Source organism: Suillus subaureus, assembly GCF_016647635.1.
Source record: "Suillus subaureus strain MN1 chromosome Unknown BJ212scaffold_28, whole genome shotgun sequence".
NCBI lineage: Eukaryota > Fungi > Basidiomycota > Agaricomycetes > Boletales > Suillaceae > Suillus > Suillus subaureus.
In genome coordinates this window covers 216,770-244,139 of record NW_024538584.1, presented here as the reverse complement: position 1 = coordinate 244,139, position 27,370 = coordinate 216,770, and the positions used below count along the sequence as shown (strand labels likewise).

Genomic DNA, 27,370 nt, shown 5'->3' with positions numbered 1-27,370 from the left:
AGGGAGATTCCCTGCATGCCGCCGGTCAGAAGAAGCGAATGCATTTGAAGACACATACATAGGAGGCTGGTGCTGGTTGCGATATATGACTTATTAGCACATTGCAGTGTTATGTAGATAGCCTTGCAAACGTACACAGAAAATAGTATTCCAATGTAGCGCACCTAACATATGTTGAAGTCAGCACAACATACGAACTGCTCTCGTAGCAATAACGTACATAAATATAAAGAACGGTCATGAAGGTCCAACGTTGGCTCTGCCCCGAGTCAACTGCATGGTCCTGCTTGGATATAGGACTTTGCTCACCAAGATGAGTTCGAACTGTTAAAACATTCTTAGTAGTGAAATGTGCAGGTCATGACATTGCCTTACCTCTTGTTCGAATGTCAATGCTTAAATACTGCATACGTATCAATGATTCCTCGGTTGAACGTATTGTCTCGCTCACCCCAGTCGTATACCACCGCAGCAGAGGCTGCAACTGCGAAGCGATAATCAAAGATATTGAGATGTCACCATTGGTATCCAAATCGCTGCCTACGAACCTACAAGATAGCTGCAAAAACGAGAAAAACTGATGAACGGACCAGCGGGATCATCTGAGACCATAGTCATATCTGGATGGGGCGTATGGTGGAGTGACATCTCTGAAAACCTTCTCTAGCTGATGGGTGCATGCCATGAAGTGCAGGAGCAGTATACCGTTTGATACCTTATTGTTGTCCAGGAAATTTTTGAGATGGTCTGTAGTGTGGGCGACTGTCTATTTGGTTGCGAAGTGCATGACGTCGTCTGGTGTAGGCTATCAGGTATCAGTGCACCATTTCCTCGCATCGATTGCATTGTTGGCAAGTTGAGCTCGGGACTTGAGTGATGCGGTGAAGGTGCACGCCTGGTACGCAGTTGAAATAACAAGGAGTGATGGTAGCAGTTCCATTATGAGCTTTGAGAAGTGGCGATGGCGACTTGTTGGAGTTCGCAGAAGCATATATCCGAATCTTCTGGGTCCTCGGGTAGCTTCAAGTTTACCTTTGCTCCTCACCAAGGGTGAAAGGGATTGGAGTTCCGAAGTTTTACATAATAACATTCCTCGATATTAAATAAAGGCATCGTGAAAATAAGTGGAAGGGTTAAAAATACATGTGCAGACAAAAATAAGTATAGTGATATAAAATCTACATACATAACCGACTACGAATGTATCCTTCGATTTAGCCAGTTGCATCTATAGAAACGTTACTAAAGTGCTTATTGTCGCGGAGATATTGCCGACAGGAGCTAAAGATGCCTCGTCAACAAATACCATATAATAAACAAGGACTGTGAATGAGAACTGAACAAGAACGCCTTTTTCGGCGAGTCTTTACCAAGCATCCACACCAGAGCTGCGGCAAATAGACAGCTTCCCATAATGTATGGGTTTTCGATGAAGGCCAGCATAACCAGCATATGACAAGCCGTCAATATGGCCTTCGTTTTAAGTACGGAACCGAGAAGGACGGGTATAGTGGGGACGCCAGCTTTCATATCGTCTTCGAAATCACGGACATCAGTCATGATCTATAGACATGATCAGGGTCAAATCATATGATCATATAATGTCTACTTACTGCGTGGCATGAGCGGTTGACAGTCGACCAGACTATTAGTTGAACGACACTCCATGGAGACGGTAGCGTGTTAGTCAGATTGCCTGATCCCGACAACACGGAGAGTACCACAGTGTAGATACCACATCTGAAGAGCATTGGTTTACGGGTCCACTGCTCAAGGCAAACACGCAGACATACCCTCGAATGATCCCATTAAAAATGGCTTTCATGCCAGGAATGCGTTTGATAACAAGGACAGGGGCAGATGTAGAAGGTTGGCGCTTGTCCCCGCCAAACCTCCCGAGGAGACGCCTCAAAATCGGCGCAAACTTCTTGAAGCTGATCGGAGTGGTCCAGAGCAAGGCAGGAGCGACGAACGCTGCCGTGGTGAGGAGCGTCGAAATTGGACACTGAGATAGTGCCAATGCAAGGAGGATAGCGCTGGCGGTGAGGAAGGTTCGTGCATATATAAACCAAGCGGCGAGGCGTGGGTCGTTGACGTTATCGCGGTCCGACGAAAATTCCTCCTCTTTATCTTTAAGATGATCAGCACCCATGGCAAGTATATCCGACGTGACACAGATGGTTATCTGCAAAGACAGTTGCATCAGCAATATTATCTAGTATTATATTAATGAGCATACCGGTCTCCAGTCGATACTTCCGTTGGCGGACATGACATAGGACATAAGGGCTGACAGAGCCAAGCTGTTCATCGATATTACGATGGGTCGCAAGAAGAGCTCATCTACAAGCTTCGGGATTGTGAGGATTGACATGTTGTTTGAGACTGAAGAGCAGGCAAATGCTTCTCTCCCGCTTTTATACTGGTACACCCGCGTTCCGTTGAAAGACTGACACAGATCAATTTAGGTCATCCTATCTGTACGATATCAGAATTAACGCTCAACGTTCATGAAACCTTGTTCAAACCTGTGTTTTTTTCAGCGTTTGACGCCACCGGCTTTTACCTTGCTTGGGGCGGCTTAGGCTTTGGATATCCGAGTCTGCGGGCCGGGCCAAAGGCGGTGCGAGAAGTCGCACAAAAAACACTAGTCTGGCTCGGGTCGTGCACAGATGCCGTATCCGACAACAGTTGGTCAATAGGACTATGCGAAGTCAGTATTGACAGCCAAATTCCAGGCATTCGTGTGCTGTACAGCACTCAAATTCGAACATGATTTTGGCTTGTGTTCAGATTCTTGATGATCATGCCGCAGCAAAGTGGCGTTGAACGTTCTGGTTGCATGTTGACCATCTTTGAAAGGAGAACAAACGAACAAACTCCATCGATGTCGCACTTGAGAGTTTGTTGCACCCAGTTACACCGAAGTGCACCGTGACTGAAGACCATATCTTCGTATTACGTCAGGCAGGAGCAGACCTATTATTAATATGGCTGAGACCATTAGTTACCCCACAATCACTGCAATGTACATTGTATTCACTCAGCGCTCAACGTAACGTTCAACACTGCAGAACGGTTCCGAACGTGCATTTTCTATCCGGGTGGGATAAGGCAGTATATGTGCAACTGTGACGCATTGGCAGAGCACTACGAAGGATACCACTGGCGCCTTGATAAGGGGAGGCTGTGTGTATTTCTGACGCTGGCGGCTGTACAGAGGCGCTGCATTTGTGCTTCTAACACGAACAAGCGCTTTGGAAAAAATTAGATTCAAGTTTTCAAGAGTACTCCACATGCAGCACATGCTACACCTTGGTCCTTGGCAGGACAACACGGCAACTTGCGAGAGACCAGCGCTTTGCCAGACACTCGAAATAGACTGATAACGACTTTTCAGAGCTTCCCACGGTCTTTTAGACGGTATGCAGTAACCTCCCGCCCATTTCTCAAATTTTCTCTTGAGGTGCGTGGCCCTTATCTTCTGTGAACCGAAGAACACCTGTGTAACCTTTAGTGTATATCCCATGAGTTCACGAGGTCCGAAGGACATGCACGAGGTTCAAGAGGACCGTTTCTGAGGGTCGATAGGACTGTTTGCGAGGTTCGAGAAGACTTTTTGCGAGAATTGAGAGGACCGTTCACGAGGATTTAGAGGAACATGCCACGAGAAGTATTAATGGTCTCACATGTGTAGGTTGTATATAGAATCCTATTTCCGTCATAATCACCAGACTTAGTGTTGTTGTCGAGGTGAGTTCAAATCGAGTTAAACTCGACTCGCTTCGAAAATGACCAAATTCGTTTCAACTCGAACTTACCGATCGAGTGTATCGTCGACTCGAGTAATCGAGTTGATGTAGTTCACTTCCATACACCGTAATCCCCTGTGATTGGAACCATCTGCACGCTCGGTATCACAACGGGAGCTCACCAATTCAACAACGATTGCTTCTCGGTCTTTGTCTGCTGGATAAGGGCGCATGAACAACCTCAATGTAACCGTTCGGTTCTCAGCGTCCACTACTAGTACCAGCACCATTCCTCCGACTACCACCATCATCGTCTCTGAACCAATGGTGCACTCACCGGCACCGGAAACCACAGAGGAACGTATCCGCAAGGAACTCGAATAGGACAGGAAAAATGCTGAGTGCGAGTTTTCTCATTATGAAGATGCAGGTCTACTACTCGAAACGGCTGAGCGCACAACAGATATAGTTCGTTTCTGGGAGGTATGCCATACAATCCCGTCATTAATTAGAAATTGTTATGTAGCAAAGAGAGCACACATTCCCGCTTCTATTTCGTGTCGCTATGAATGTCCTACCTGCTCAAGCTTCATCTGTGCCTTCCGAGCGTATATTTTCATCCAGCAAAGAGACCTGCACTCTACGGCGCAGTAACCTGTCTCCGACCACACTCGAAGCACTACAAGTTCTGAAGACCGCCTCAATTTTACAGCGGACCTGGTGGCTAACAGGCAAGACTACACAACATGTAGACCTGTAATCCTAAGAGCAGTTGACGAGCTGATGGTTACTGGGAATCTTCGAGAGCTCGATCAGTTGCTCGCGAATGCAAGGAAATTGATTGTAATAAGTTCCGTCTGCTTTTTGTGTAGCTACTTGCAAATAGTCGTCGTTGGTGGTACGAGCGTCACTGGCTTCTCATTGGCTGGACTATCGGTCCGTATCACTCCCGAACTCGTTACAACTCGTAAGTGCCGAGTTGTGTCGAGTTGCTGCCACCTCGATTCGATTCGATTCGCCTCGGCGGCAACACTACAAAATAGTCACCGGCGAGATGTGGATTATAAGAGGATTTGACAATAATCTGATGTGAGAATCTCGGGACTTATAACTACCATTCATTTGCCGTCGGATATCAGCGCGAGACTTAGGGATTTAGCTACAATGTTGATAGATATCGTGCACGCCATCGACATCGTCGTTATCATTTAGCTTTCGCTAACTAGTACTCTGACTCGTCCCTCCTGCAATGCCTTTGCAATCATATGTCTCGTGCACCTGCGAGAGCTTCAACTGCAAGTACAACCCAGACGATAGTGGACAAAAGCTTCAAACGGCTCAAACGGTTTCCAGGCATCAGCGCATCAGCATGCAGACGCATCATCGATCACTAGGACCTGCAACTTCCCCCCGCATTCTGTTTACCGTCCGCCGAATCCGTATCTCGTGCAATGGAGCCAGCATATGATTGTGATGTGAGCTCCCATATATCGCAAGTGCGTTTCTTCCGTGGGTGCCAACATCTAACTTTCTCGTTCAGCATCCTAAACATCGATCGTCGTCCGCTCGGGTAAGTAGACATCGCTATCTGAAAGAAAAGTGAGAAGCAGTCACTGCATCACCAGTACGTATCGCTATCACGTCGATACCCCCTTATATGCTTAAGCCAACGCTCAGAATGACTCCATCACTAAATGCACAACCAAGTTCAGTCGTAGCGCATCTCAGCATCACACCCTCATAACTCCCTTGACGCCCCTTGCGGAACTGGCAGAATCTTTGCGCCCCTCGAAGCGTTCCTGCTCATTGCTCACTCTACCTAAGTTCTTCGTACAGTGCCAAGTATAGCTGTCGTCCGCCTAGACGGTTGGATAGTAAGAAGGGTTCGCGCTCGCTATACCAAGCATATACGTACGCAAATGTTATGGCACGTATCCTCCCTCACTTTCTTTCATTCCCGCTTATACTCTCTTCAGATCCGCCACCTTCAATCCACACTATCCCTCAGGTCTAGAACCCGCTTGACTCTATATATCCACGACCTCTACCTCTCCTCCGCTCCCCATCACCGCTACTACCACGTTCCCCTCCATGACATCAACCAGTACATAACAGCATACATCGACGCTTGGGCAGAGAGTGTCACTGGTATCTAGTATGTCCTTCCTCTCATGCGTGAACAGAACTCTTTAGCGGCAATCTCATGAAACCCTCCTTCGACGTCCTTCTCTTCACCTCCCATCTCGCAAGGTTTTTCGGCTCCAGAGGCACCGTACTGCTTTTCATCAATTATTGTGTTACTGCCAAGGTCTATCGACTACAATATCCTCGGAACATTGTTAACATTCATCTAGATCCTCCGCGCTGTAACACTTGCTTTGGGTTGTCTTGCAGCTGTGGAAGACCGTCTGGAGGGTCAATATAGAGCCGGTGTTGGACGTGTCGGGAGAGAGAGCGAAGAAGTCGCGTGAGTGCTCTTCGTTCTGTCTTCCATGTTTGTCACCCCTAGTCTGGTGCCAATACAGGTTATACGATGGAGGCGTACTGCGAACGGGATATCCTCACGAGAGCATACTTGCGATTGACCAAACATGTGAATTCGATATACAAGGTATGTTCTAGTTTACGTCCTACCTTTGCACACCTCCACCGTTCTGTTCATATGAAACGTCCATTTCCTATCCTCGCCCATTGTGCTTTCTTCCAACTCACCCCTTTCTCCGTATTTTCCCTCCTCATCCCAAACCCACCGCTCTCTTCACCCCAAACCCCAACTAACACCTTTCACAGATCCACATTGCATATGAATGGACAGAATTTCATCATCAAATACCTCTGCTCTGCCGCTGGGTATAGCCGTGCCGCTACTTATTACCAGGAAGCGCTCTCGTGGTGCGGGTGTTATGGATGGAGAGTAAGGAAAAGCGTGGACGACAGCAGAAGAGTGACATGGATGGGATCGTTTCTGCCAGGACGGAAGGTGAGTGTTTTGGTGCTTGGTGTGTTATGAAATCGATCCTCGTCCCCCTTTCTTATATTCCTCAACGAGCGAACACAGCTGACGAATTCACACAGCCTACATCTCCAACCGCCACCTTCTCCTCTCCCTCGCAGACGCAGGTGGGAGACTCATGTGCGCATATAAAGATCTGCAGGAGGTTGCTAGGTTGACGGGGCGGTGAGTGTCTTGTGTTTTCTGTGTGCAGCGACGGGTCTCATCATGGTGTTTTGGGTTACTCGTGCTGTTTCATTCTGGTATTCTGCACTTGACGACTTAATTATGATACGTGAGGGGCGGCCTTCTGACGTTGAAGTGGGCTATGCCTGAAGACTATGCTATCGAAGGACAACAAAGACCTGCTGTGCTACTGCCTCCGGCTGCTCTAACAACGCTCGCTCGGCTAAACCCGGCCCAAACACCGCCAAACCTCTCTCTACTCTCACCCTCTGCCTAGGGGTCCCCTACTCCATGTGCCCCCCTTTAAAAAAACGGCGGCGCCCTCGTTGCCCTCACTCGTCGCTCTCACTCGTCGCTCTCACTCGTCGCTCTCACTCTCTACTTCGTTCTCTACTTCGTTCTCTTCTTCATCCTCTTCTTCGTCCTCGTTTTCTTCTACTATTTTTGTGTTTTCTTCGTCGTTTTCTTCGTCGTTCTGATCTGGGAGATTTTCCTTGATCGTTCTGGCCTCTACGTTTCTTTGTTCTTCTGCTAATTTCGTGCCCTCTCTTGGATAGAACGCTCTCAGGCGTCTTGCATGGAATTCGCCAGCTAGTGGCTCGCCTTGGATCGTTTCTAGACGATACAAGTTGCGCAGTCGCTCGGTTATGCGGTGTGGGGGAGACCATTTCGGCAATAACTTGCGTCTCGCTTCGAGCATGTTATGCAGGCTACTATGAAAAAATTGAACCAATTGTCCCTCTGAGAATATGACTTCCCTTGGTGAGCGTGCCAGTACTCTTTTGTTGAATGTGGCCTTTCTTTTGATGGCGTGACCGTGGCTTTGTAACCTGTTGAGGTGTTGCTGTGCGACATATGCCATGTGGATGTTGGTGCCTGATAATCTTATTGCTGAAGTACTGTTAGTAAGGTTGGTTCGAGGAGTATTGATTACTTGGCCTAGGAGTAGTTCTTTCAGTGAGAACTTCAATGCTGGCAATATCTGATAATTCAACTGCTGTGACTGCTTCCTCCAGGTGGTTTGGCCACGTATTTGGTAACTTGTCCCAGGATATTGCTTTATAATTGTCTTTGCTGAGGTTTGGTGTGCATAATCTTTTGAGTACATGTAACAAAATCTTATTTGTGCCTTCTACTAGACTGTTAATCCATGGTGAGTATGCTGCCACAATGTGAGTTTTGCCAGACCACTTAGCGCAATAGTCCTTGACCTCTGTGTTATTGAAGTGTCTCCCTCTGTTGCTCATAAAGGTTTCTGATGGTGTGAAGTTATGGAATATTTGCAACAGGCTATTGATTGTCATATGTGCTGTTCCTGCTGACTTGTATTTGAATACCCAGACACTGTTGTGAGAATGTGTCTAGGTAGACACCTAGAGTGTGGAATCCTCGTGCCTTTGGAAGGGTCAAGTAATTGCTGACTAATAGCTCGAATGGGTGCCTGTGTGTGATTGGTTCTAGAAGTGAGTGTAAGTGCTGTGATCCAAAATTCTTGCACTTAGCACAATTTCCTATCACTTCTAGTATTGATGTGTTGAGTTTAGTGCTGTAAATTTGGTCTGTCAAAGCGATTTTTATAGCGTCTCTTCCCCAATGGCCCTTGTCCTCATGCTGCTGTTGTGCTAATTGCTTTGCTTCTTCTTTAGTGATGCATTCCACTCTACTGCATGCTTGTACTGTTGTTCCTCCTTGTAACTGCCATAACTTTCCTTCCTCAATTAGATATTGTGATGCTTGGTGTCTTGCTCTTTTGCGATCATGTAAGGATTTCCTTGAGTCCATTTCTAATATTGACTCTACTACTTCTAGAAAGATGGGTTTGTTAGTGAAGCATTTCTGTAAATCACTTACTAGTTCTTGTTGAGTCATTGATTCAGTGAGTAGTAAGTCATTAATCAGGCTGGAGCTTGCTTCCCAGTCTTCGCTGACCATCCATGCGCTCCCATCATCTATTCTGGTGTCTCTTGGCTGGCCTTCCCATTGACAGCTAAGTCTGTCAGTGATAACGTTCAGTTTACCTGATACATGTTGCACATCTACAATATGGTGTGCTATGATTCCATCTCTCCACCTTGCATGTGCTGCATTAAGCTGATTGTTGACCAAGACGTCCCATAAGGCCTGGCAATTGGTCTCTATTTCCACTGGGAAGCCCCATATAATGTTGGAGAATTTGTCAAGGCTAAATTTCAAGGCTGCAAACTTGAGTATGAAGGGTTTGTACTTCTGTTCTGTCCTTGATGTGCATTTCAATGCGAAGGCTATGGGGAGCAAGCATTCTACCCATTTGCCCAATGGTTTCTATTGCCATACTCATTGACTTAGTATGGCTGCGAATCCTTCTTGGCATCCATCTGATGTGACCACAAAGTTCAACCCATCATATTTTGGTGCTTGAAGAATAGGTTGTGACACCAGGGCTGCTTTCAGGTCTAGAAATGCTCCTGTATGAGCTGCTGTCCAATGCTCTTCAAGCTTGAACTCTCTCAGAATGTGTTGGTATGTGGCTTTCGAATATGGGGCTTTAAGTGGCGCTGCTTTGATGAGATCTCTTAGCAGTCCTTCTCATTTTGCATAACTCTGTACTAAGTTGTGGAAGTGGCTTGTTAGCCCCAGGAAGGATTCTAAATTCAGTGCATCAGCTGGTTGCTTCCAATTTACAATGGCTGTGAGCTTCTCTAGGTCAGGTTGGACACCCTGTGGTCCTACTGTTGCTCCTGTGAATGTGGTTTCTGTCATAAACAGGTGACACTTTGTTGGTGATATTGATAGCTTGTGTTCTCTGCATCTTTGAAATATTCTTTCCAATTTCTCAAACATATCTTGGAATGAGTCTGCTGTGCATCCTCTGTTGTCGATGAAGAGTTCCATTGTCATATCTGCGAGTAAGTTGTGCAAATGGGTCACTGTCATTTTGCAAAAGGTTGATGGTGCTCCTGTAAGGCCCATCGGCATCCTCTTGTACCAGAAGTACCCTCTCCCCTCTACATAGAAGGCAGTATGTGGTCTTGCTTCCTGCAGAACTTCCACAGCATAGAAACTGGATGTGAAGTCGAATATGGAGACATACCTGTGTCCGCTCAACCTCTGCTGTTTAGCCCTAATATCTCCTTGCGGCATTGGTGCAATCACTGTATGCTGGTTGACTTCATTGAAGTTTTGGCATATGTGCCACTTCTGTGGGCCTGTTGGTACTTCTTGTGGCATTTCTTCTGGAACCTCTTTCTCTGGGAGTGTGAATGCTGGCGGTAAGCCATTTTGCATATACTGCTTGTTGACCTTATGCTGCAGTTCTTCTAAGGTGAGTCCTCCGTGCTCATGCACTTTCTGAGCTAAGACTGTCATAGCACAGCATTTGACAAACTCTGGGTGTGCTTTCTCAATGATGCCTGCTGCAAGCATCTCATCAATTTTCCCATGCAGGAACTGGGTTTGCAGGGGTGTAAGGGCTCGTTGATGGACCTGTAAGTTGAATGTAGCTCCATCTGGGATGTTCAGGCAATGTACCACTCCTGGTACTGGTATGACCTCTGATAGCGAGCATGCAAAAATGTCCATGTATCTTGAAACGAGTTCTTTGACTTTCTCTTGTTCTTCAAGACTAAGGTTGTTGCCGATCTGCACTGCCTTCACGATGTAGGCTACCCTTTTGGGATTCCTAGGGTCTGTGGTTCTCATGAAGACCTCCGCTTTGTTGTCTAGAAAGTTCACCAGTATTGCCTCACATAATTCCTTGACTGTGTCTCCTGATAGTTGTCCATTGCTGGTCATGATGCAGATTGGTACTGTATGTTCTCTGGAGCTTCTTCCTTCTATTGGCTCATTTTGTTTTGACATCGTTTCTTGGGTCTCTTCTTCCAGTGTTTTGATCTCTACTGGTGTCCTCTGGTTCTGGTTGCGGATGGTCATTGAGGCCTCATTTCCATTATGTAGACTGTGTCCATCTCATATTCATGTATGGCTTTGAATGCTTGTAACATTGGTTTTCCCAACAGGAACTTCCATCCTCCGCCGCTGTTGAAGACTTCAAATTCCCCTTGCACTCTTACTCCTGCTATTGTGGACTTTGCCCTTCCATGTCCCTTTTGATGGGACTAAAGCACTGTTGGCCATTTGCAGCTGTTTGGTTGATGCCTTCCAGTTTCCCAAATGGTGTTTTATGCTGTCGAATATCATTGCGCACATTGCAGCTGACCATCACCCCTTCATCAAAGAGTGCTTTGACTCTTACTATCTCTCCTTGCAGGTCCTGTGAATGCCACATAATGTAAAAACAGTTGGCAGTTCTGTTGGGCTTCTCCATCGCCTGCTGAATACAAGTCAACAATGTCGCATTGCTCCTTAGTTGGTTGTATATCAACATGATTCGTAGGATGAACATGTTCAATGGGGAAGGTAAGCTGGTCCTCATGTGTCTCCTTCTCACACATGAGGACTGATTGTCCAGACAGTTGAGGTACTAAATGTTCTCAGGTCATTTGGCTATCCTCTATGCCAACAACCTGCTCCCATTTCCCTGTTCTACAGTCTCATCTATCACAAGATTGACTTGTGGAGCTGTGGCTCTATTGAAGGTACCGAGGACTCACATGCAGGTGCTGCTGCCATATGCTTTCATTCTTGGGAAGTTGAGCATATGTGGGGATGGGGCATCTTGGCCCAATGTGACCATGCACGCTGCATCTGAAGCATTCTCCAGAACAGACTTGCACTGTTCCTGGGGTTAGTGGGAAGGGTGTTTTCTCTGTACACCTAGCTCCTTCTCCCCATTTCACTGCCCATTGCCTTAACTGCTCTCCATATACTGCATATCCTGCTTCTGTGTCTGCATGGTGTTGCAGTTCATTGATGTACGTGCAGCAATGCATCTCTTTCTTCTTGCGTTGGAGGCTGTCCTCTGGGGTATTGGTTGGGCGCCATTTGGTTGGCTGTGACGTAGTGTACTGCTCTTCATGGTGTCATGACATTGGAAGGTGCATTTCCTGTAGTTCTCAGAGGTGCTATGGCCTTTGGGGTGAGCATATTGGACCCAATGGATGTTTGCTGCATTTGTAGGTATAGTACCTTGATAGGATCTTGTCGATTTTCTAACCATGTGATGCATGCATTCTGAGCTTTTTCTGTTTCCTTCCTCTCCTTTACCCTCTTTGCCTTCTCCTGCAGAGTATTGATATTGATGCCTTTGATTTCATTTAGGAATGTGTCCCAATCTGCAGGCACTGCCAAAGTTAGGTCTCTAAGTGCTCGTGGGAGTGCTTCACAGACTGGTTAGATTAGAATGGGTACATTTTCTACTCCTGCATCCTTCACAAGTGTCTTTAACTTGTTGTGGAATTGGATGTGTGCCCATGTTGTGATCCCTGCTACTGTGACCCATTCCCCAACCTCTTCCTCTTTGAATTGCAGCTCTAGTAAGTCCTTCTGATACTCCCTCTGTGTCTTTCCTGCAATGACTATTGCTGGCCATTTCATTAAGAATTCTGTTTTGGCTTGCGCCCATGTAGCTTTCTGCGATGCTCCTAGACCTGTCCACCACACATCTGCTTCTGAACCTGCCAAGATGAATGTGCCAAGCAGCAGGATCATTATCATTTCATCTGAGATATGGTTGACAGCGATGTATGCTTCAAGGCTTCATATAAAGTTAGCTGAGTTTTCATCATCATGCCCATGGAACAATGTTGGGGAGTTTGCTGATGTCATTGACATTGTAGCTTTCCTGATTGTCTGCACTTGCTGTGGTATGATGGTAGGCTTTATATTGGGCTTTGTTAATACTACTGGTGGTTGCACTGGTGGGACTATGTTATATCCGCATATCCGGATCTCAGATCTGACCCTTATCTCTTCTCAGATCCACATCTTATCTCCAATCCTATCTGCATCTTATCTCCCTCTAACATCTCATCATTCAACCTGTCCACTTGTCCAGTCCAGTCCACAACTCATCCGAATCCACAACCAGCACTCATCCCCTTTTGGTAACCCCCTAACTCCGGTATTTTGGTTATCTGTATATCCATCCTGCTCCCTTATCCGCTACCTATGTTTCATTTCTGTTTCATGATTTGTGATCCATTTCTACTTACCAATAGACTATCCACATGCTTTGTACATAGCCTCAGACTCTGCTGATTGATCATTCCATTAGATACCTATAGTATATAACCTCCTGTAACTTTCTGTAGTACCTCAGTTCGAATATCATCTTAGTTCTGCTCATTCCTGTCCTCCGGACTTGAGTACCTCTACTCTCATCACCCTCCGAGACTTAGGATTGATTCCTATAGTCTATCCATATCCACCTCTGTCCCCAACAGTCCATTACCATTAGTTTCTAGTCTGGACTCATCCAGATTAGCCCTACGATACTTATCTCTCATCCGGAAGTCATCTGGATCCGTTACACTACTCGTCTGACCTTCCGGATGCGCTAGTCTTGCCTTCCTGAAATAAGGGGCAATACTTGGGTAAGGGGCACAGTGCACGAGCTGAGGCCAAAGCCCTTCCGATCTAACTACCCTTTGAGTATGACCTTAACAGACTAGTTGAGTGATTGATTCTCTGAGGATAGATGGTGGTACGCCCATGTCCCACTGGAAGGCTGGAAGAAGTATTGTGTTTCTTCTTGGTGCATCAGGTAATGACTCTTCATCGTCTTCTCTTAAATCCCTGCTAACCTCACAATCTGGAAATTCATGATCCTCTGGTTCCTCTTCATCTGGCATAAGCTGCTGTTCATTAGTCTCCAGTGTGTTGAGAGGCAACGACACTGACAAGTTGAATGTGCTGCTAGAATTTTCAGTGTCTGAGAGGGCCTTGGGGAGGAACCTTCCTCCTGGCCCTCTAGGTGGTAGTTTCTTTCTGTTAGACAGTTTGGCTAAAGAGACTTGCCCATTGTCAGTACTGTTTCTCAGTTCCAAAATCAAAATGCTATGCTTTATAATGTGTTCTCCTCATGTTTCTTGACTCTTTTGTACTTGGCTAGTCAGGTCATCTGCTCATGTAATACACAAGGCTTCTGATTTCTGCATCTGGACTCTGGACTCTGGACTCTAGACTCTAAGGGGAAGACCAAATGTGAAGTGTTTTTGGTTGAGGTGAACTCGCTCTGTTCACCAGTTGAAGTGGGCTATGCCCGAAGACTATGCTATCGAAGGACAACAAAGACCTGCTGTGCTACTGCTTCCGGCTGCTCTAACAACGCTCGCTCGGCTAAACCCGGCCCAAACACCACCAAACCTCTCTACTCTCACCCTCTGCCTAGGGGTCCCCTACTCCAACGTGACATGGTTATTATAGACTGGTATGTATGTGGACTGGGTGTAGATGCAAGTTCTGTGATGATCTGGTGGTAAGGTGTGGCACTCCTTAGCTTATCTGTCATATGTGGTAACTGCGGTGTGCAAGTTAGTAGTTGTTATAGCATGAGTTAGCCTATCTGTTTCCAGTCAGACCTCTACGCTGTGTAATTAAGTGTACATCGCCCACGTGTGGTCATCACTAGTTGTGCACTCAAGCAGTCAGATGTATAATGTACGGAAGGCACAAAATGGTTATCAATGAAGAAAGTCAGTTATTTCGTATTGCAATGCGATTCAATATTTGTATATTCTCAGTAATACTGGGAAGTCTCCGAGGACTCAAAATAGCAGATTTGAAAAGCTAGACTCGTGGAGCTTGAAGCATCAATTGGCCGCTCCGTATCTAGAGGGGACTCCGTATCCCAGGTAACACTAAATACAAGAAATTCTATCCTACAAATCACTTCAGAACACCGAATACATAGCGAGATGAAGCTGAATATCACAACGAAACAAATAAATATGCATGCTCCCCCCACAGTACCTTGGTTGATCGTTTACACCGTTTCACGTGCTACACATCTCTGCCGGTCGACGTGTCTCCACCAGCATGGAAAGCAATGGTCGTCATGCCTGTTCCCCCGTCGTCCCTGGCCACGACCTTAGTGTGATGTTTTCGAATGCTGAGGACCAGACGCGGTCCCAGCACAAACATCTGCAATACCTCGGCGATTGACCAAACGCCAGAGTAAACAGTACTTTCCACGGAAATTGTGTTCTGCAGGGAAATGATGAGAGAGTGGCCAGCTGCTGATGCCAGTAACAGGTTGGCGCACCATGACTAGAGACAGTGACCCAAGCGTGAAGCAAGCCACAGTAACAAAGCTAGCAAGTGCGGAACTTCAGTAATTCAAGATAATAACATCCAGATCACCAAACTCACGCTAGAAAGTAAAATGCGTGACTCTCTATTAATATCCTGAAACAGTCTCCAATGGTCGATCCTGTCAGCGGTTGTCGCAGTTCACGGAAGTGCTTTAAAACAATTCGGACTGTAAGAAACAAGGCGAGGATCTCCCATACGGTGGTGGATATCATACTGAAGAAATTCAGGTTTATCGTGGATGCGGTAGGGCAGCCGGAAGCGGCGACCCCTTTCAGTGCTAAATGTCCATGAGTCTCTTGTGCTCCAGGCTTTGATCAAGATTAAAGCTTACGCATTGAACCAGCTGAGTCGATAAATACCACCATAACTCCGGAGGCGATCGTGCAAGCCAGCAATATTACGACAAGAAAGATGAGCAACTTTTTGGATCCCTGATACATGGCATATATCCGAGCAACCATGATGACTTGAATGATATTTCAGTCAAGTCAATATCAGTGAGGAAACCGCAAGTCAGCTCACCGCCCAGCATGGCATTTACGATGATAGGGGTCCATACCTGTATGTACCAAATGATAGTGCCTGAAACCCCAGTTATTTAGTGGTGAAATAAATACTTCAAATGAACTCACAGCTGTTGAGGTGGTTATCTTGAAGACACGTGCCAGCCGAGAATCTCACTCACCCCTACATAGGAGCGTGGTAAGCGGTTGAATGGGAATAGGAATGGTAGGTATCAGTGGAGAATACGCACTACATAGGTAATCGAGATTGTCGGGAAATTCCCTGCACGCCGCCAGTCAGAAGGGACAAACACAGTTACACATTTGAGGATACATACCCAGGATGTTGATGCTGGTTGCGAGATATGATTTATTAGCACATTGTAGTGTTATGTAGATAGCCTCGCAGACGTACACAGAATATAGTATTCCAATATAGCGCACCTAGCATATGTTGAAGTCAGTACAACGTGCCAACTGCGCTCTCCTTAGCAATAACGTACACAAATATAAAGAACGGTCATGAAGGACCAACGTTGACTCTGCCCCGAGTCAATTGCACCATCCTGTTTGGTTCTGATATAGGAATTTTCTCACTAAGATCAGTTCGAACTGTGAAAGCATTCTTAGTGAGATACACAGGTTATGTCATCAACTCACCTCTTGTCCGAATGTTAATGCTTGAATACTTCATAAATGCCAATAGTCCTCGAAATATATTATCCCACTCACCCCAGTCGTATACCACTGCAGCAGAGCTTGCAGCTGTGAGGCGACATTCAAATCTATTTAGACGTCGCCATTGGCATCCCAATTGGTCTGTACGAACCTACAAAATAGCTGTAAAGTTCAGCAGAATAGACTCGAATGAACATCCACCACTGAGGGAAACCATATGCGACTATGGTCATATGGGAATGGAGCGTCTGGAATGCATGTAGACCGCTGTCCATCGCTTTTATAGCGATTAGTTTGGGTGTTTGTTTCTCTAATGCGGCACAATCCTGATCGATCACAGCAAATGTTGTCAAATGTCTTACGAATGAAGAGGCTCGGACTGGGAACGGGAAAGGGACCAAGTAGGGTGATAGTCAGGAAAATGTACGTAGAACAGTAAATAAGAAAGCTCACCTCTGCAGTCTTGGATCAAAAGACTGAGGGAGAATATTCGATTGGGAGAGGAATTAATGCGCTGATTGAGACGGAGAATCAAAGGTGAACGTGTATGAGGCGTGTAACGAGGAGTGACTGTGTATGTAAAAGAAAATGATGGGTACGTGCGAGAGTGACGTCCTGAGAGTTGTATCTCGTTCAATGAAATCACTTACCACTCCGCCACCATGCGGCTGCCATGCCGCGGCGGAAACTAGATACCAAATGCGACGTAGCATGGCTGAGTACTATGAAACACTTGATTTGCATAAAGATAAAGTAGTTGATATCATGGTCACTATGACAGGCCGCTACACTGGGCGGAGGGATGCTAGAAACTATATAAAATAGCCGTAAGTGCTCATTTCAGGTGCAAAACACACCTAGAACATACAGGCTTGACTGAGTCGATTGCCCAGTTTCCTTGTGGAAACTACTAATATCAAGCGCCCCGCCCATAGCGGGTTGTGACCCTCCCATATCACTCTTGAGGACTGAAGATACATAATCAATATTCATTTCATGCAATTCCTCGGGTCAGAATCACGGCAATTTTGGATAAGGTAACTTACACATCCTTATCGGCGCGGCCTCCATGGGATCCTCTATTCCGCTTCTCTACCATGATGTATCCGAGTGATACGCCAGCTTTTGACCCATCTGTTGCTGTTACTAACATAGGCTATCATGCTGATGTCCGTTAGGAGGTTCATACCAGCCCGGGCTGATCCGTCCTTTTCGAGCTTACTCATTGTCGATTTGTCATCAAGTTCCCAGGCTGGGACATGCAAGTCTGCACCTTCCGAAAGGTCCTCTGAGATACTCTCCTGCTTCATCAGATATTAAACGAGGTCGCTTCCATATCCTTAATATCTGCACGCTGTCTCAATATCCCAGTTCCCAAGACATACGCATTTAGCGCTGACGGACCGAACACCGATGAATACATCGATGACGAGCCCTTGAGTACTTAGATATGGAATCGTCATCGTCAAACTGAGACAGAGAAGCATTCAGTCGCCCTGAAGATCGCCAAGGTAATTGTTGATATGGCAAAGGCGCGTTTCAGTGCTATAGGCAAGTTTGCGAGCCCCACAAGCTATGTACACCCTTGGACCGACCGTAGAGGGAAGCAAGCTCTTCAAAGGACGCGTCAGTCTTCGTCGCCTTTTGCACTGATTTCTATTATGATTAATTTATTACATTCAGATAAGGTGAATTTTATTCCAATAGATGCTACTCCATCGATCCATGCAAAACCAAAGGAATACATCCTCTCTTGCTATACTATACCGGGTACCCATACCTCGCATCCGATATTGATTCCGACCTTTTCGAACTCATGTCTCTTGAAGATTTTGTGCAGCATCTACGAGATAAGAAGCATCAGCAAGAGAGGTTCGTCGCTGAAGATGAGCCATCTGTGTTCGTGCATGGAGACTTTATCATCATGCATGGTACAGTGGAGATCCTGTCCTCAGTAAAGTAAGGGCAGAATTGTTTCTTGCTGAGGCCTGAATAATGCGTTGGGTAGCTCTTTTCTTTGTAACTTCATCAGCTTCATTACGAATCTGACGCCGCGGTTCTTCACCCCATCACTCGTACAGTTATGAGTCGTCGATCTGTGCTGACTCTGAGATCTCGGCGCTCAACGTCAGAACAGATCGACGACATGGTCTTTTCGCATGCCACCACAAAACATGGAATGACAATGACATAGACCTCGAGCATCCATCAAGGACCTTGATAATGCCTGCCACTCTGTCATGACAGTATGTTTGTTGGATGCGACTCTCTTCAGTTAGTCTTTCGTAAACATGCAATCATCATGAAAGCACGACATTAGCTATGGTTTCCTTCGTCCCCTTGATATGTACATAGCAGCTGTGCACAGCTTCAAGCATCGATTGGCCATTCCGTATCCTAGTCCTAAGTAGCAGAAAGTAAGTACAAAAAGTTCTATCCTCAAAATCACATCGGAACACCAAATACATGAGATGAGGCTATATATCACAACGAAGCAAATAAATATGCATGTTCCCGCACAGTACCAGGGTTGAACATTTAGATCGGTTTGTGTACTACACATCTCTACAAGTTGACGCATCTCTGCCGCTCAACCAACCTAGAAAGTACTGATGGACTTTATGCCTAATCCCCTGTCGGGCCTGGCCATGAGCTTAGCGTGATATTCTCGAATGCTGAGGATCAGACGCGGCCCCAGCACAAACAACTGCAATACCTCGGCGATTGCCCAAATGCCAGAGTAAATATCACTTCCCATGGATAATGAATCCTGCAGAGAAATGGTGAGAGTGTGGTTAGCTGCAGATGCCAGTCACAAGTCGACATACCCTAATATTTGGAGACAGTAAGCCAAGTCTCAAGGAAGCCACAATAGCAAAGCTAGCACATGCTGAACTTCAGTGAAACAAGTTCATAACATCCAAATCGCCGAACTCACGCCAGAAAGTAAAACACGTGACTCTGTGTTAACATTGTGAAACGGTGCCCAATGGTCGATCCTGTCGGCGAACGTCGCAGTTCACGGAAGCGCTTTATAACAATCCAGACTGTAAGAAACAAGGCGAGGACCTCCCACACAGCGGTGGATATCATGCTCTCGGAAGTCAGATTTGTCCTGTACGTGTCCATATCGTTAACGCAGATATGGTAGCCGGAAAGGACGTCCTCCTCTAGCAAATGTCCATGAGTCTCTTGTGCTCCAAGCTTTCATCAATAATTAAAACTTACGCGCTGAGACACCCAAGTTTACAATTACCACTATGACTCCAGAGGCGATCGTACAAACCAGTAAAGTTACAACAAGAAAGATGAGCAACTTTTTAGACCCCAAATACATGGCATAGATCCGAGCGATCATGGTGACTTTGAATGATATTTCAGTCAAGTCATTGTCAGTGAGGAAGCCGCAGGTGAGCTCACCGCCCAGCATAGCATTCACGATGACAGGGGTCCATGTCCCTACATACCAAATGATAGTGCCTGAAACCCCAGTTACTCGATGGTAGAATAGATACTTCAAATGAACTTACAGCTGTTAAAGTCATTTTCTTGAGGACAACAGCCAGCAGAGAATATCACTCACTCCTATATAGAAGCATAGTTAGTAGTTGAATGGGAATGGCAAGCATCGGTGCAGAATACGCACTACATCGGTAATCGAGAAAGGGAGAATCGCTACATGCCGCCAGTCAGAAGGAGCGAACACATTTGAGGATACATACATAGGATATTGATACTGGTTGCGAGATATGACTTATTAGCACATTGCCGTGTTATGTAGATAGCCTTGCAGACGTACGCAGAAAATAGTATTCCGATACAGCGCACCTAGCATACGTTGAAGTCAGCACAACATGCCAACTGCGCTCGTAGTAATAATGTACACAAATATAAAGAACGGTCATAAAGGACCAACGTTTCCTCTGCCCCGAGTTAACTGCGTCATCCTATTTGGTTTTGATATAGGACTTTACTCACTAAGATCAGTTCGAACTGTTAAAGTATTCTTAGTGAAATGCGCAGGTGGATAACATCAACTTACCTCTTGTCCGAATGTTAATGCTTGAATACTGTATACATATCAATGATTCCTCGGAACGTATTATCTCACTCACCCCAATCATATACCACCACTGTAGAGCTTGCAGCTGTGAAGCGATAGCCAAAGACATTGAGATGTCACCATTGGCATTCCAATTGCTCTCTACGAACCTACAAAATAGTTGACGCAAGAAGAGGAACTGATGAACGGCCAAAGAGTGGGATCATCTGAGACGAAGGTCATATCGGGATGGGGTATAATTTTGAGTGCGTGCAGATATACCCCCGTCCATCGCTTTTATAGTGATAAGCTTGATTGTCCGTCCCTCGGATCAAAAACTTTGATGGATCACAGTAAAAGTTACGGAATGAAATCATGTAAAAGTGCGTGAAGCCAATGTGAACATTGTGGAGCCCTCATTCGAAGCCAAGTACCTTTTTGGCCAATTTTTTGAATGCCGATAAAATCTGTGCATGATAGAACTTGTTTTCTGAGGGGTTCTCCATTAGTTCCATCAGGGACCATGCGGCTATCAATCTAACGCAGACCAACCGCAGCTTCATCATATCAATGCTGTGTATTAACAACGAATGGGCGATCACAATAGGGATGTGCACGGGTAAGAATGACATTTACACACGATCAAGCGACAGATTAGCAGACACCCCTGGAGCAATGTCAACTTTGGCCTGATTATCTAGATTCAAAACTAGTCTGGATTACGTCTTTGAGAGGTTGACGCGTCATCGGCTTTAGCATATGGCAGTGCTGGCTACGAGCCTAGTGACTGTCGGAAATTGATATCATCTCAGACATAATCGGATCAATCACAATGCGGTGACGTACCAGCAGGGTGAACTTCGCTCATTTCTCGCACAGCTGCTTGTGAGGCTTGTTAAGGAAGCACCTTCAAAAATCAAGGCTATGCGTACCAGATGCAGAAGATCCAACTCAGTGGGCAACAGGCCTCCAAACAGATCGATCATGGACACTAATCGCGTCCACATGCATGTAGGAGCATCTTAGTCGAATCGGGATGACCGCCGCTCTTCATCGTCTTGATGCCGATAGCAGCTGCACCCGCAGCAATTACTTCAATTTCCCGGCCATTATATTCCAACAACAATTGGGTTATGTGACGGCCTGACACGACAATCTATCTTATTAACGAAGGTCATAGCCAAATCATGATCTATCACCGCCATGGAGAAGCTATTCCAAATATATTACTGCAGCGGGTCCCTGATACCAAAAACAAAGCACCTGCTTACTTGAAATAATACTCCGGTGTCCAATTTGCTGGAGGCTCAGCGGGGCACGAGGGGCTGAATGGACATTTGAAATTTTGACAAAACCTCTCCCGCTACCAGATGGGGGTCGATTTAGGTTGGGAGATTCGTTCTGTGAGGTGGGTCAGACTTAGCATCGGCAGCTGGCCGACTGGCATGTGGACTGTAGTGAGGCCCTATGTGGAGAGACTGTAAATTCGAGAACTGCCTCAGTGCGCATATGTCAATTACTCACTTTTCGCCCGTCAAGACCGGATCAAACCGTAATGTCCCGACGACGTTACTTTTTGTTTGTGTCAGGATAGCATGGCTTACCAGCGAGCATGATACTTATCACCATGTATCAATTCGTTCATTGATAAGCTACTACATGACTCCAAAACTGAGTACTCACCAATTGCTTTATAGCAATGACACCTCACGACACTTACTATGAAACATCAATACAACAATACACAACTCTTAAAGATGCTCTCGACCTGCAACGATCGATGAATGAAGAAAGAAAGAAGAAAATCGACGGTCACTACATTAGTGTCACACCGTCACAACCAGTCACATGTTAACCAAGTATGTCAATTTAACTCGGGTACTCTCCAGTTCGTTTGACCTTCGCCTCGAAGTTGACAGGAATCGGTCCATTCCTTAAAGCTTTCACGATTTAAGTGGTGCGTTTGTACATTCACTCATCCAGTCTCCTCCAAGAATGGCAACCTCAATTCAACTCCCATCAGACGCAGTCCGCCCTAACATCAATGCCTCCAAACGATAAATACCGTGGTGCTGTTATAGAGGTGTGTACATTAATATCCTACGAAACCAAGATAAGTCGACGCATCATCGATTGTTAGGACCTGCAACTTCCCCCTGCATTCTGTTTACCCTCCACCGAATCCGTATCTCGCGCAATGGAGTCAGCATATGATCGTGACTTTTCCCATATTCCGTAAGTGCGTTTCTTCCGTGCGTGCCAACGTCTAACTTTCCCATTCAGCATCCTAAACCGCGATCGGCGTCCTCTCGGGTACGTTGACGTCGCTGCTCTGAAAGAAAAGTGGGAAGCAGGCACAGCATCACCAGTACGCATCGCTATCAGATCGATGCCCCCTTATATGCTTAATCTGATGCCCAGAACGACTCCATCAGTAAATACATGACCAAGTTCAATCGTAGCGCGTCTCAGTATCACACCCTCATAACTCCCTTGACGCCCCTTGCGGAACTGGCAGAGTTTTTGCGCCCCCGAAGTGTTCCTGTTCACCGCTCACTCTACCTTCTCGAAGTGCCGAGTATAGCTGTCGTCTTGCGGTGGCATAGTGAGAGAATTGGTCAGTGCAAATGGCAAGGGGTTCTTGACCGACCTCGCTCTATGGTTCGCGCTCGCTATACCAAGCATATACGTACACAAATTCTATGGTAAGTATCCTCCCTGATCTTCTTTCATTTCCGTTTATACTCTCTTCAGATCCACCACCCTCAATTTGCACTATCCCTGAGGTTCAGAACCTGCTTGGCTCGATAAATTCACGATATCTACCTTTCCTCCAGCGGCAATCTCATGAAATCCTCCCCCGATCTTTTTCTCTTCACCACTCAACTCACAAGGTCTCGATTTCAGAGGTACCGCACTGCTTTTTTTTTATCAATTATTTTGTTACTGCTAAGGTCTACATTCTGGAGACAATGTCCAGATCCTCCGCGCTGTAACACCTGCTTTTGGTGGTTTCGCAGCTATAGAAGCCCGTCTGGAAGGCGAATATGGAACACAGGTTCTGCGACGGAGGCGCACGTGAACGGGATGTCCTCATAACATACCTGCGATCGATCAAACATCTGAATTCGATATACAAGGTATGCTCGAGTTTGCTTCCTACCTTCCAAAATCCACCCCTCTCTTCTCCCAAAATCTCAGCTAACGCCTTTCACAGATCTGCGTCACATACGAATGGACAGTGGACTTCGTTATCAAACACCTCTGGTCCGCTGCTGGGTGCGGGTTAATAACCGTCCTGCTATTTATCACGAGGAAGCGCTCTCGTGGTACGGGTATCATGGATGGAGAGGGCAAGGAAAAACAGGGATGAGAACAGAAGAGCGACACTGATGGTATTGTTGCTGCCTGTACGGAAAGTGAGTGTTTTGGTGCTTGGTGCGTTATAGATTATCTTTTGATTTTATGTCCCCCGACGAGCAAACACGACTAACAAATTCACACAGTCTACATATTCGACCGCCCTTCCTCCTTCCCCTCGCAGACGGAGGTGGGAGACTTATTGAACGCGTATAAAGATCTACAAGAGGTTGCTAGGTTAACTGGGCGGCGAGTGCTTGGTGTTTTCTACGATGGGTCTCATTCTGGTGCTCTGCGTTGCTTGTGCTTTCTTATTCTGATATTCTTTACTGGACGACTAAATTACGACCCGTGCGACTACTGAATGACAACTCGATGAATCCTCTCAAAGATTCCACACTCTTCTTTCAATTATACACAACCTCCCCCCACTCCCCCTGCACTCTCAGGAGACGGGGATGCATTCCGGGGATTTCTTCACCTCTTCCAATTCACTCACACCTAATACCCCGCTACCAACCCCAAACTCAAAGCTCACAGAACTAATCCCAATCCTACGGCGCCTGGGAGATGTTCAATGTTCAGAGGCTCGATGCACACTGATGGCGCACTTACGCGTCAGACGGCACAGACGGCTGCCCAGGCATATTCGACATCTCTCATTGTCCCTACAACGCCCAGGGTCCCTGCTCTCCCAAGTCATATGCCCGCACTCCATGTCCGAGTTCGCCGCGTCCTTCGCAGCACTGTCAGAGCTTGAAAGGTTATCGGATACTGCTCATCTTAAGCATCTGGTGGATAGGGAGGGTGGGTGGGATGCGGTTAAGGAGTGGAAGGATGTGTTGAGGGGGAGAGATGCAGAGGGTGAGTTTCTTTCTTTTGGGGATTAACTTTGATCACCATCTCCCTACCGTGCGCCTTTGCGTGTTTCTTTTGTGTCGATGCTGCCGATGTTGGCGCACGCACACCGTCTCTGACAAAGTGTCACACGCATATATTGACTCTCACGGGTGATAGAACAGGGAGTTGGACGTTTAGCCGGGTTGCTATGTCTCGGGCTCCGGAGGATGGGACGGAGCGGTGTGATGAGAGCGGACTGGCGTTACCACCTAGGGAATGTGAATCGACCTTGGGGAATGGCGAAAGCGAACTTACAACAGAGGGCACAGGAGCCAAACACCTCGCGCGCGCCCTCGAAGGGATACGTGTACTAGAGGCACGGATTGAGGATTCGTGTGGGTGAGAGAAGAGGGTGAGGGAGCTTGGGGAGGAGTTAAAGGCGAAGTAATATAAGGTTGGTGTGCTGATTCTTTCTTGAGTTGGGGATTTTTTGTGAGGGGGACGCGAGATATTATATACGAGCCTATATGTGGACTGGGTGTCGACACAAAGTCCGTGATGATCTGGTAGCAAGGTGTGGCGCCGCTTAGCTTGTCATTGTCTGTCGTATGTAGTGACTGCAGCAAGATTGCCTGTGTGCAAGCTAGCAGTTCCTATAAGGAAGGCACGAATGTCATCAACGTGAAAAGACAGTTATAAATTTCATATTACAATGCGATAAAATATTGTATATTCTCATTGACAGTAATACTGAGAAGTCTCCGAGGACTCAAAATAACAGATTTGAAAAGCTGGACTCGTGGAGCTCTAAGCATCGATTGGTCACTCCGTATCTGGAGGGGGCTCCGTGTCCCAGGTAGCAGAAAGTAAGTACAAGAAGTTCTATCCTCCAAATCACTTCGGAACACCTAATACACAACATGACGAGACTAAATATGACAATGTAACAATAAATATGCATGCTCGCTGTACACCGCAGTACCCACGTCGTTAATCATTTGGATTGTTTGATGTGCTACATATCTCTGCCAGTTGACGCATCTACGCTGCTTAACGCATCTCCACCAGCCTGAAAAGCAATAGACGTCATGCCTGTTCCCCCGTCGGCCCTCGCCACGACCTTAGCGTGATATTCTCTAATGCTGAGGATCAGACGCGGTCCAAGCACAAACATCTGCAACATCTGGGCAATTGAATAAACACCAGAGTAAATAGCATTTCGCATGGACGATGAGTTCTGTAGAGAAATGATGAGAGTGGTCAGCTGCAGATACCAGTCATAGGTCGCGCACCATGATATTTGGGGACAGCGAGCGAAGTCTGAAGCAAGCCATAATAGCGAAGCTAGAACATGTGGAACTTCAGTGAAAACAAGATCATAACATCCAAATCACCGAACTCACGCTAGAAAGTAAAACACGTGACTTTGTATTAATATCGCGAAACAGTCCCCAATGGTTGTTCCTGCCGGCGATTGTCGCAGTTCACGGAAGTGCTTTATAACAATCCAGACTGTAAGAAATAGGGCGAGGATCTCCCATGCAGCGATGCATATCGCACTCTCATAAGTCAGATTTGTCATGTACATGTACATGCTGTCGGTGCAGAAATAGTGGCCAAAAAGGAAATTTTGCACTGGTGAATGCTCGTGAGTCTCTTATGCCCCAGGCTTTCATTAAAAATTAAAACTTACGCGCTGAAAAACCCAGGTTTTCAATCATTACCATAACTCCGGAGGTGACCGCGCAAGCCAGCAATGCTACAACAAGAAAGATTAGCAACTTTTTCGATCCCTGATACATGGCATATATCCGAGCAATCATGATGGCTTGAATGATATTTCAGTCAAGCCGATATCAGTAAGGCATCACGGGTGAGCTCACCGCCCAGCATAGCATTGACGATGACAGGAATCCATATCTGTATGTACCCAGTGATAGTACCTGAAATACCAGTTACTCGGTGGTAGAATAAATACTTCAAATGAACTCACAGCTGTTGAAGTTGTCATCTTGAAGACACAAACCAGCAAAGAATATCACTCACCCCTATATAGGAGTGTGGTCAGCAGTTGAATGGGAATGGCAGGCATGGTGCAGAATACCCACTGAACCAGTAATAGGAATGGGGAGATTTGCTGCATGCTGCTAGTCAGAAGAGGCGAACACATCTGAGGACACATACCCAGGATGTTGATGCTGGTTGCGAGAGATGACTTATTAGCACATTGCAGTGTTATGTAGATAGCCTTGTAGACGTACACAGAGATTAATATTCCAATGTAGCGCACCTAGCATATGTTGAAGTCAGCACAACATACCAACTGCGCTCTATGTAGCAATAACATACACAAATATAAAGAACGGTCATGAAGTGACCAACGTTTCCTCTGCCCCGAGCCAATTTGTGTCATCCCATTTGGTTCTGATATAGGACTTTGCTCACCAAGATCAGTTCAAACTGTGAAAGCATTCTTAGTGAGATGCACAGGTCATGACATCAACTTACCTCTTGTCCGAATGTTAATACTTGAATACTGCATAAATATCAATGGTCCCTTGGAACGTATTATCCCGCTTACCCCAGTCATATACCACAGCAGTAGAGCCCGCAGCTGTGAGGCAATGTTCAGATATATTGAGACATCACCATCGGCATCCCAATTGCTCCATACGAACCTACAAAGTAACTGGAAGGACCGAAGCTGAGCAGCCACAAAACAAAATCCTCTGAGACTATGGGCATATCGGGATGGGGCTTGTGAAGTGCGTGCAGAATCTGCAGATATATTGGTGTCCATCGCTTCTATGGTGACTACTTGCGGTGT

The 27,370-nt window shown here is 46.3% G+C and overlaps 7 protein-coding genes across 7 annotated transcripts; 3 read left to right on the top strand and 4 right to left on the bottom strand.

Moving 5' to 3' along the window:
* Positions 1-1,281: 1,281 nt before the first annotated feature.
* BJ212DRAFT_1301804 (uncharacterized protein) lies at positions 1,282-2,374 on the bottom strand (the record flags this gene model as incomplete). The annotated part of the gene is made up of 4 exons (XM_041333181.1): positions 1,282-1,563; positions 1,614-1,740; positions 1,794-2,185; positions 2,240-2,374. The coding sequence occupies 4 exons, from the start codon at positions 2,372-2,374 to the stop codon at positions 1,282-1,284; spliced, it is 936 nt and encodes a 311-aa protein (XP_041190192.1).
* A 2,772-nt stretch (positions 2,375-5,146) lies between these two features.
* BJ212DRAFT_1277286 (uncharacterized protein) lies at positions 5,147-5,600 on the top strand (the record flags this gene model as incomplete). The annotated part of the gene is made up of 2 exons (XM_041331350.1): positions 5,147-5,309; positions 5,419-5,600. Coding segments are annotated over 2 exons (345 nt in total), but the record flags the coding sequence as incomplete, so codon positions are not given.
* Positions 5,601-5,671: 71 nt separating this feature from the next.
* Positions 5,672-7,207, top strand: BJ212DRAFT_1483502 (ABC transporter transmembrane region 2-domain-containing protein; the record flags this gene model as incomplete). The annotated part of the gene is made up of 7 exons (XM_041340624.1): positions 5,672-5,900; positions 5,936-6,060; positions 6,107-6,219; positions 6,278-6,363; positions 6,631-6,732; positions 6,828-6,930; positions 7,045-7,207. 7 exons carry the CDS (start codon positions 5,672-5,674, stop codon positions 7,205-7,207), a joined length of 921 nt encoding a protein of 306 aa, XP_041190190.1.
* Positions 7,208-11,594: 4,387 nt separating this feature from the next.
* Positions 11,595-11,756, bottom strand: BJ212DRAFT_1239216 (uncharacterized protein; the record flags this gene model as incomplete). The annotated part of the gene is made up of 1 exon (XM_041329573.1): positions 11,595-11,756. A coding segment is annotated over one exon (162 nt), but the record flags the coding sequence as incomplete, so codon positions are not given.
* A 442-nt stretch (positions 11,757-12,198) lies between these two features.
* On the bottom strand, positions 12,199-12,516 carry BJ212DRAFT_1483500 (uncharacterized protein; the record flags this gene model as incomplete). The annotated part of the gene is made up of 1 exon (XM_041340623.1): positions 12,199-12,516. The coding sequence occupies one exon, from the start codon at positions 12,514-12,516 to the stop codon at positions 12,199-12,201; it is 318 nt and encodes a 105-aa protein (XP_041190188.1).
* A 9,710-nt stretch (positions 12,517-22,226) lies between these two features.
* On the top strand, positions 22,227-23,164 carry BJ212DRAFT_488741 (uncharacterized protein). The gene is made up of 6 exons (XM_041343323.1): positions 22,227-22,300; positions 22,367-22,426; positions 22,484-22,578; positions 22,627-22,711; positions 22,765-23,048; positions 23,098-23,164. Coding segments are annotated over exons 2-6 (504 nt in total). The 5' UTR covers positions 22,227-22,300; positions 22,367-22,387; the 3' UTR covers positions 23,099-23,164.
* Positions 23,165-24,513: 1,349 nt separating this feature from the next.
* Positions 24,514-25,133, bottom strand: BJ212DRAFT_1372933 (uncharacterized protein; the record flags this gene model as incomplete). The annotated part of the gene is made up of 3 exons (XM_041336344.1): positions 24,514-24,567; positions 24,721-24,821; positions 24,855-25,133. A coding segment is annotated over one exon (279 nt), but the record flags the coding sequence as incomplete, so codon positions are not given.
* Positions 25,134-27,370: the final 2,237 nt, after the last annotated feature.

Bases quoted from the DNA above. Each gene is read 5' to 3' on its own strand.
- BJ212DRAFT_488741 (XM_041343323.1), top strand. From the start codon at position 22,388: ATGCCTCCAAACGATAAATACCGTGGTGCTGTTATAGAG. The intron at 22,427-22,483 runs GTGTGTACATTA...ATCGATTGTTAG, and splicing joins ACCGTGGTGCTGTTATAGAG to GACCTGCAACTTCCCCCTGC. The intron at 22,712-22,764 runs GTACGCATCGCT...TCTGATGCCCAG, and splicing joins AAGCAGGCACAGCATCACCA to AACGACTCCATCAGTAAATA.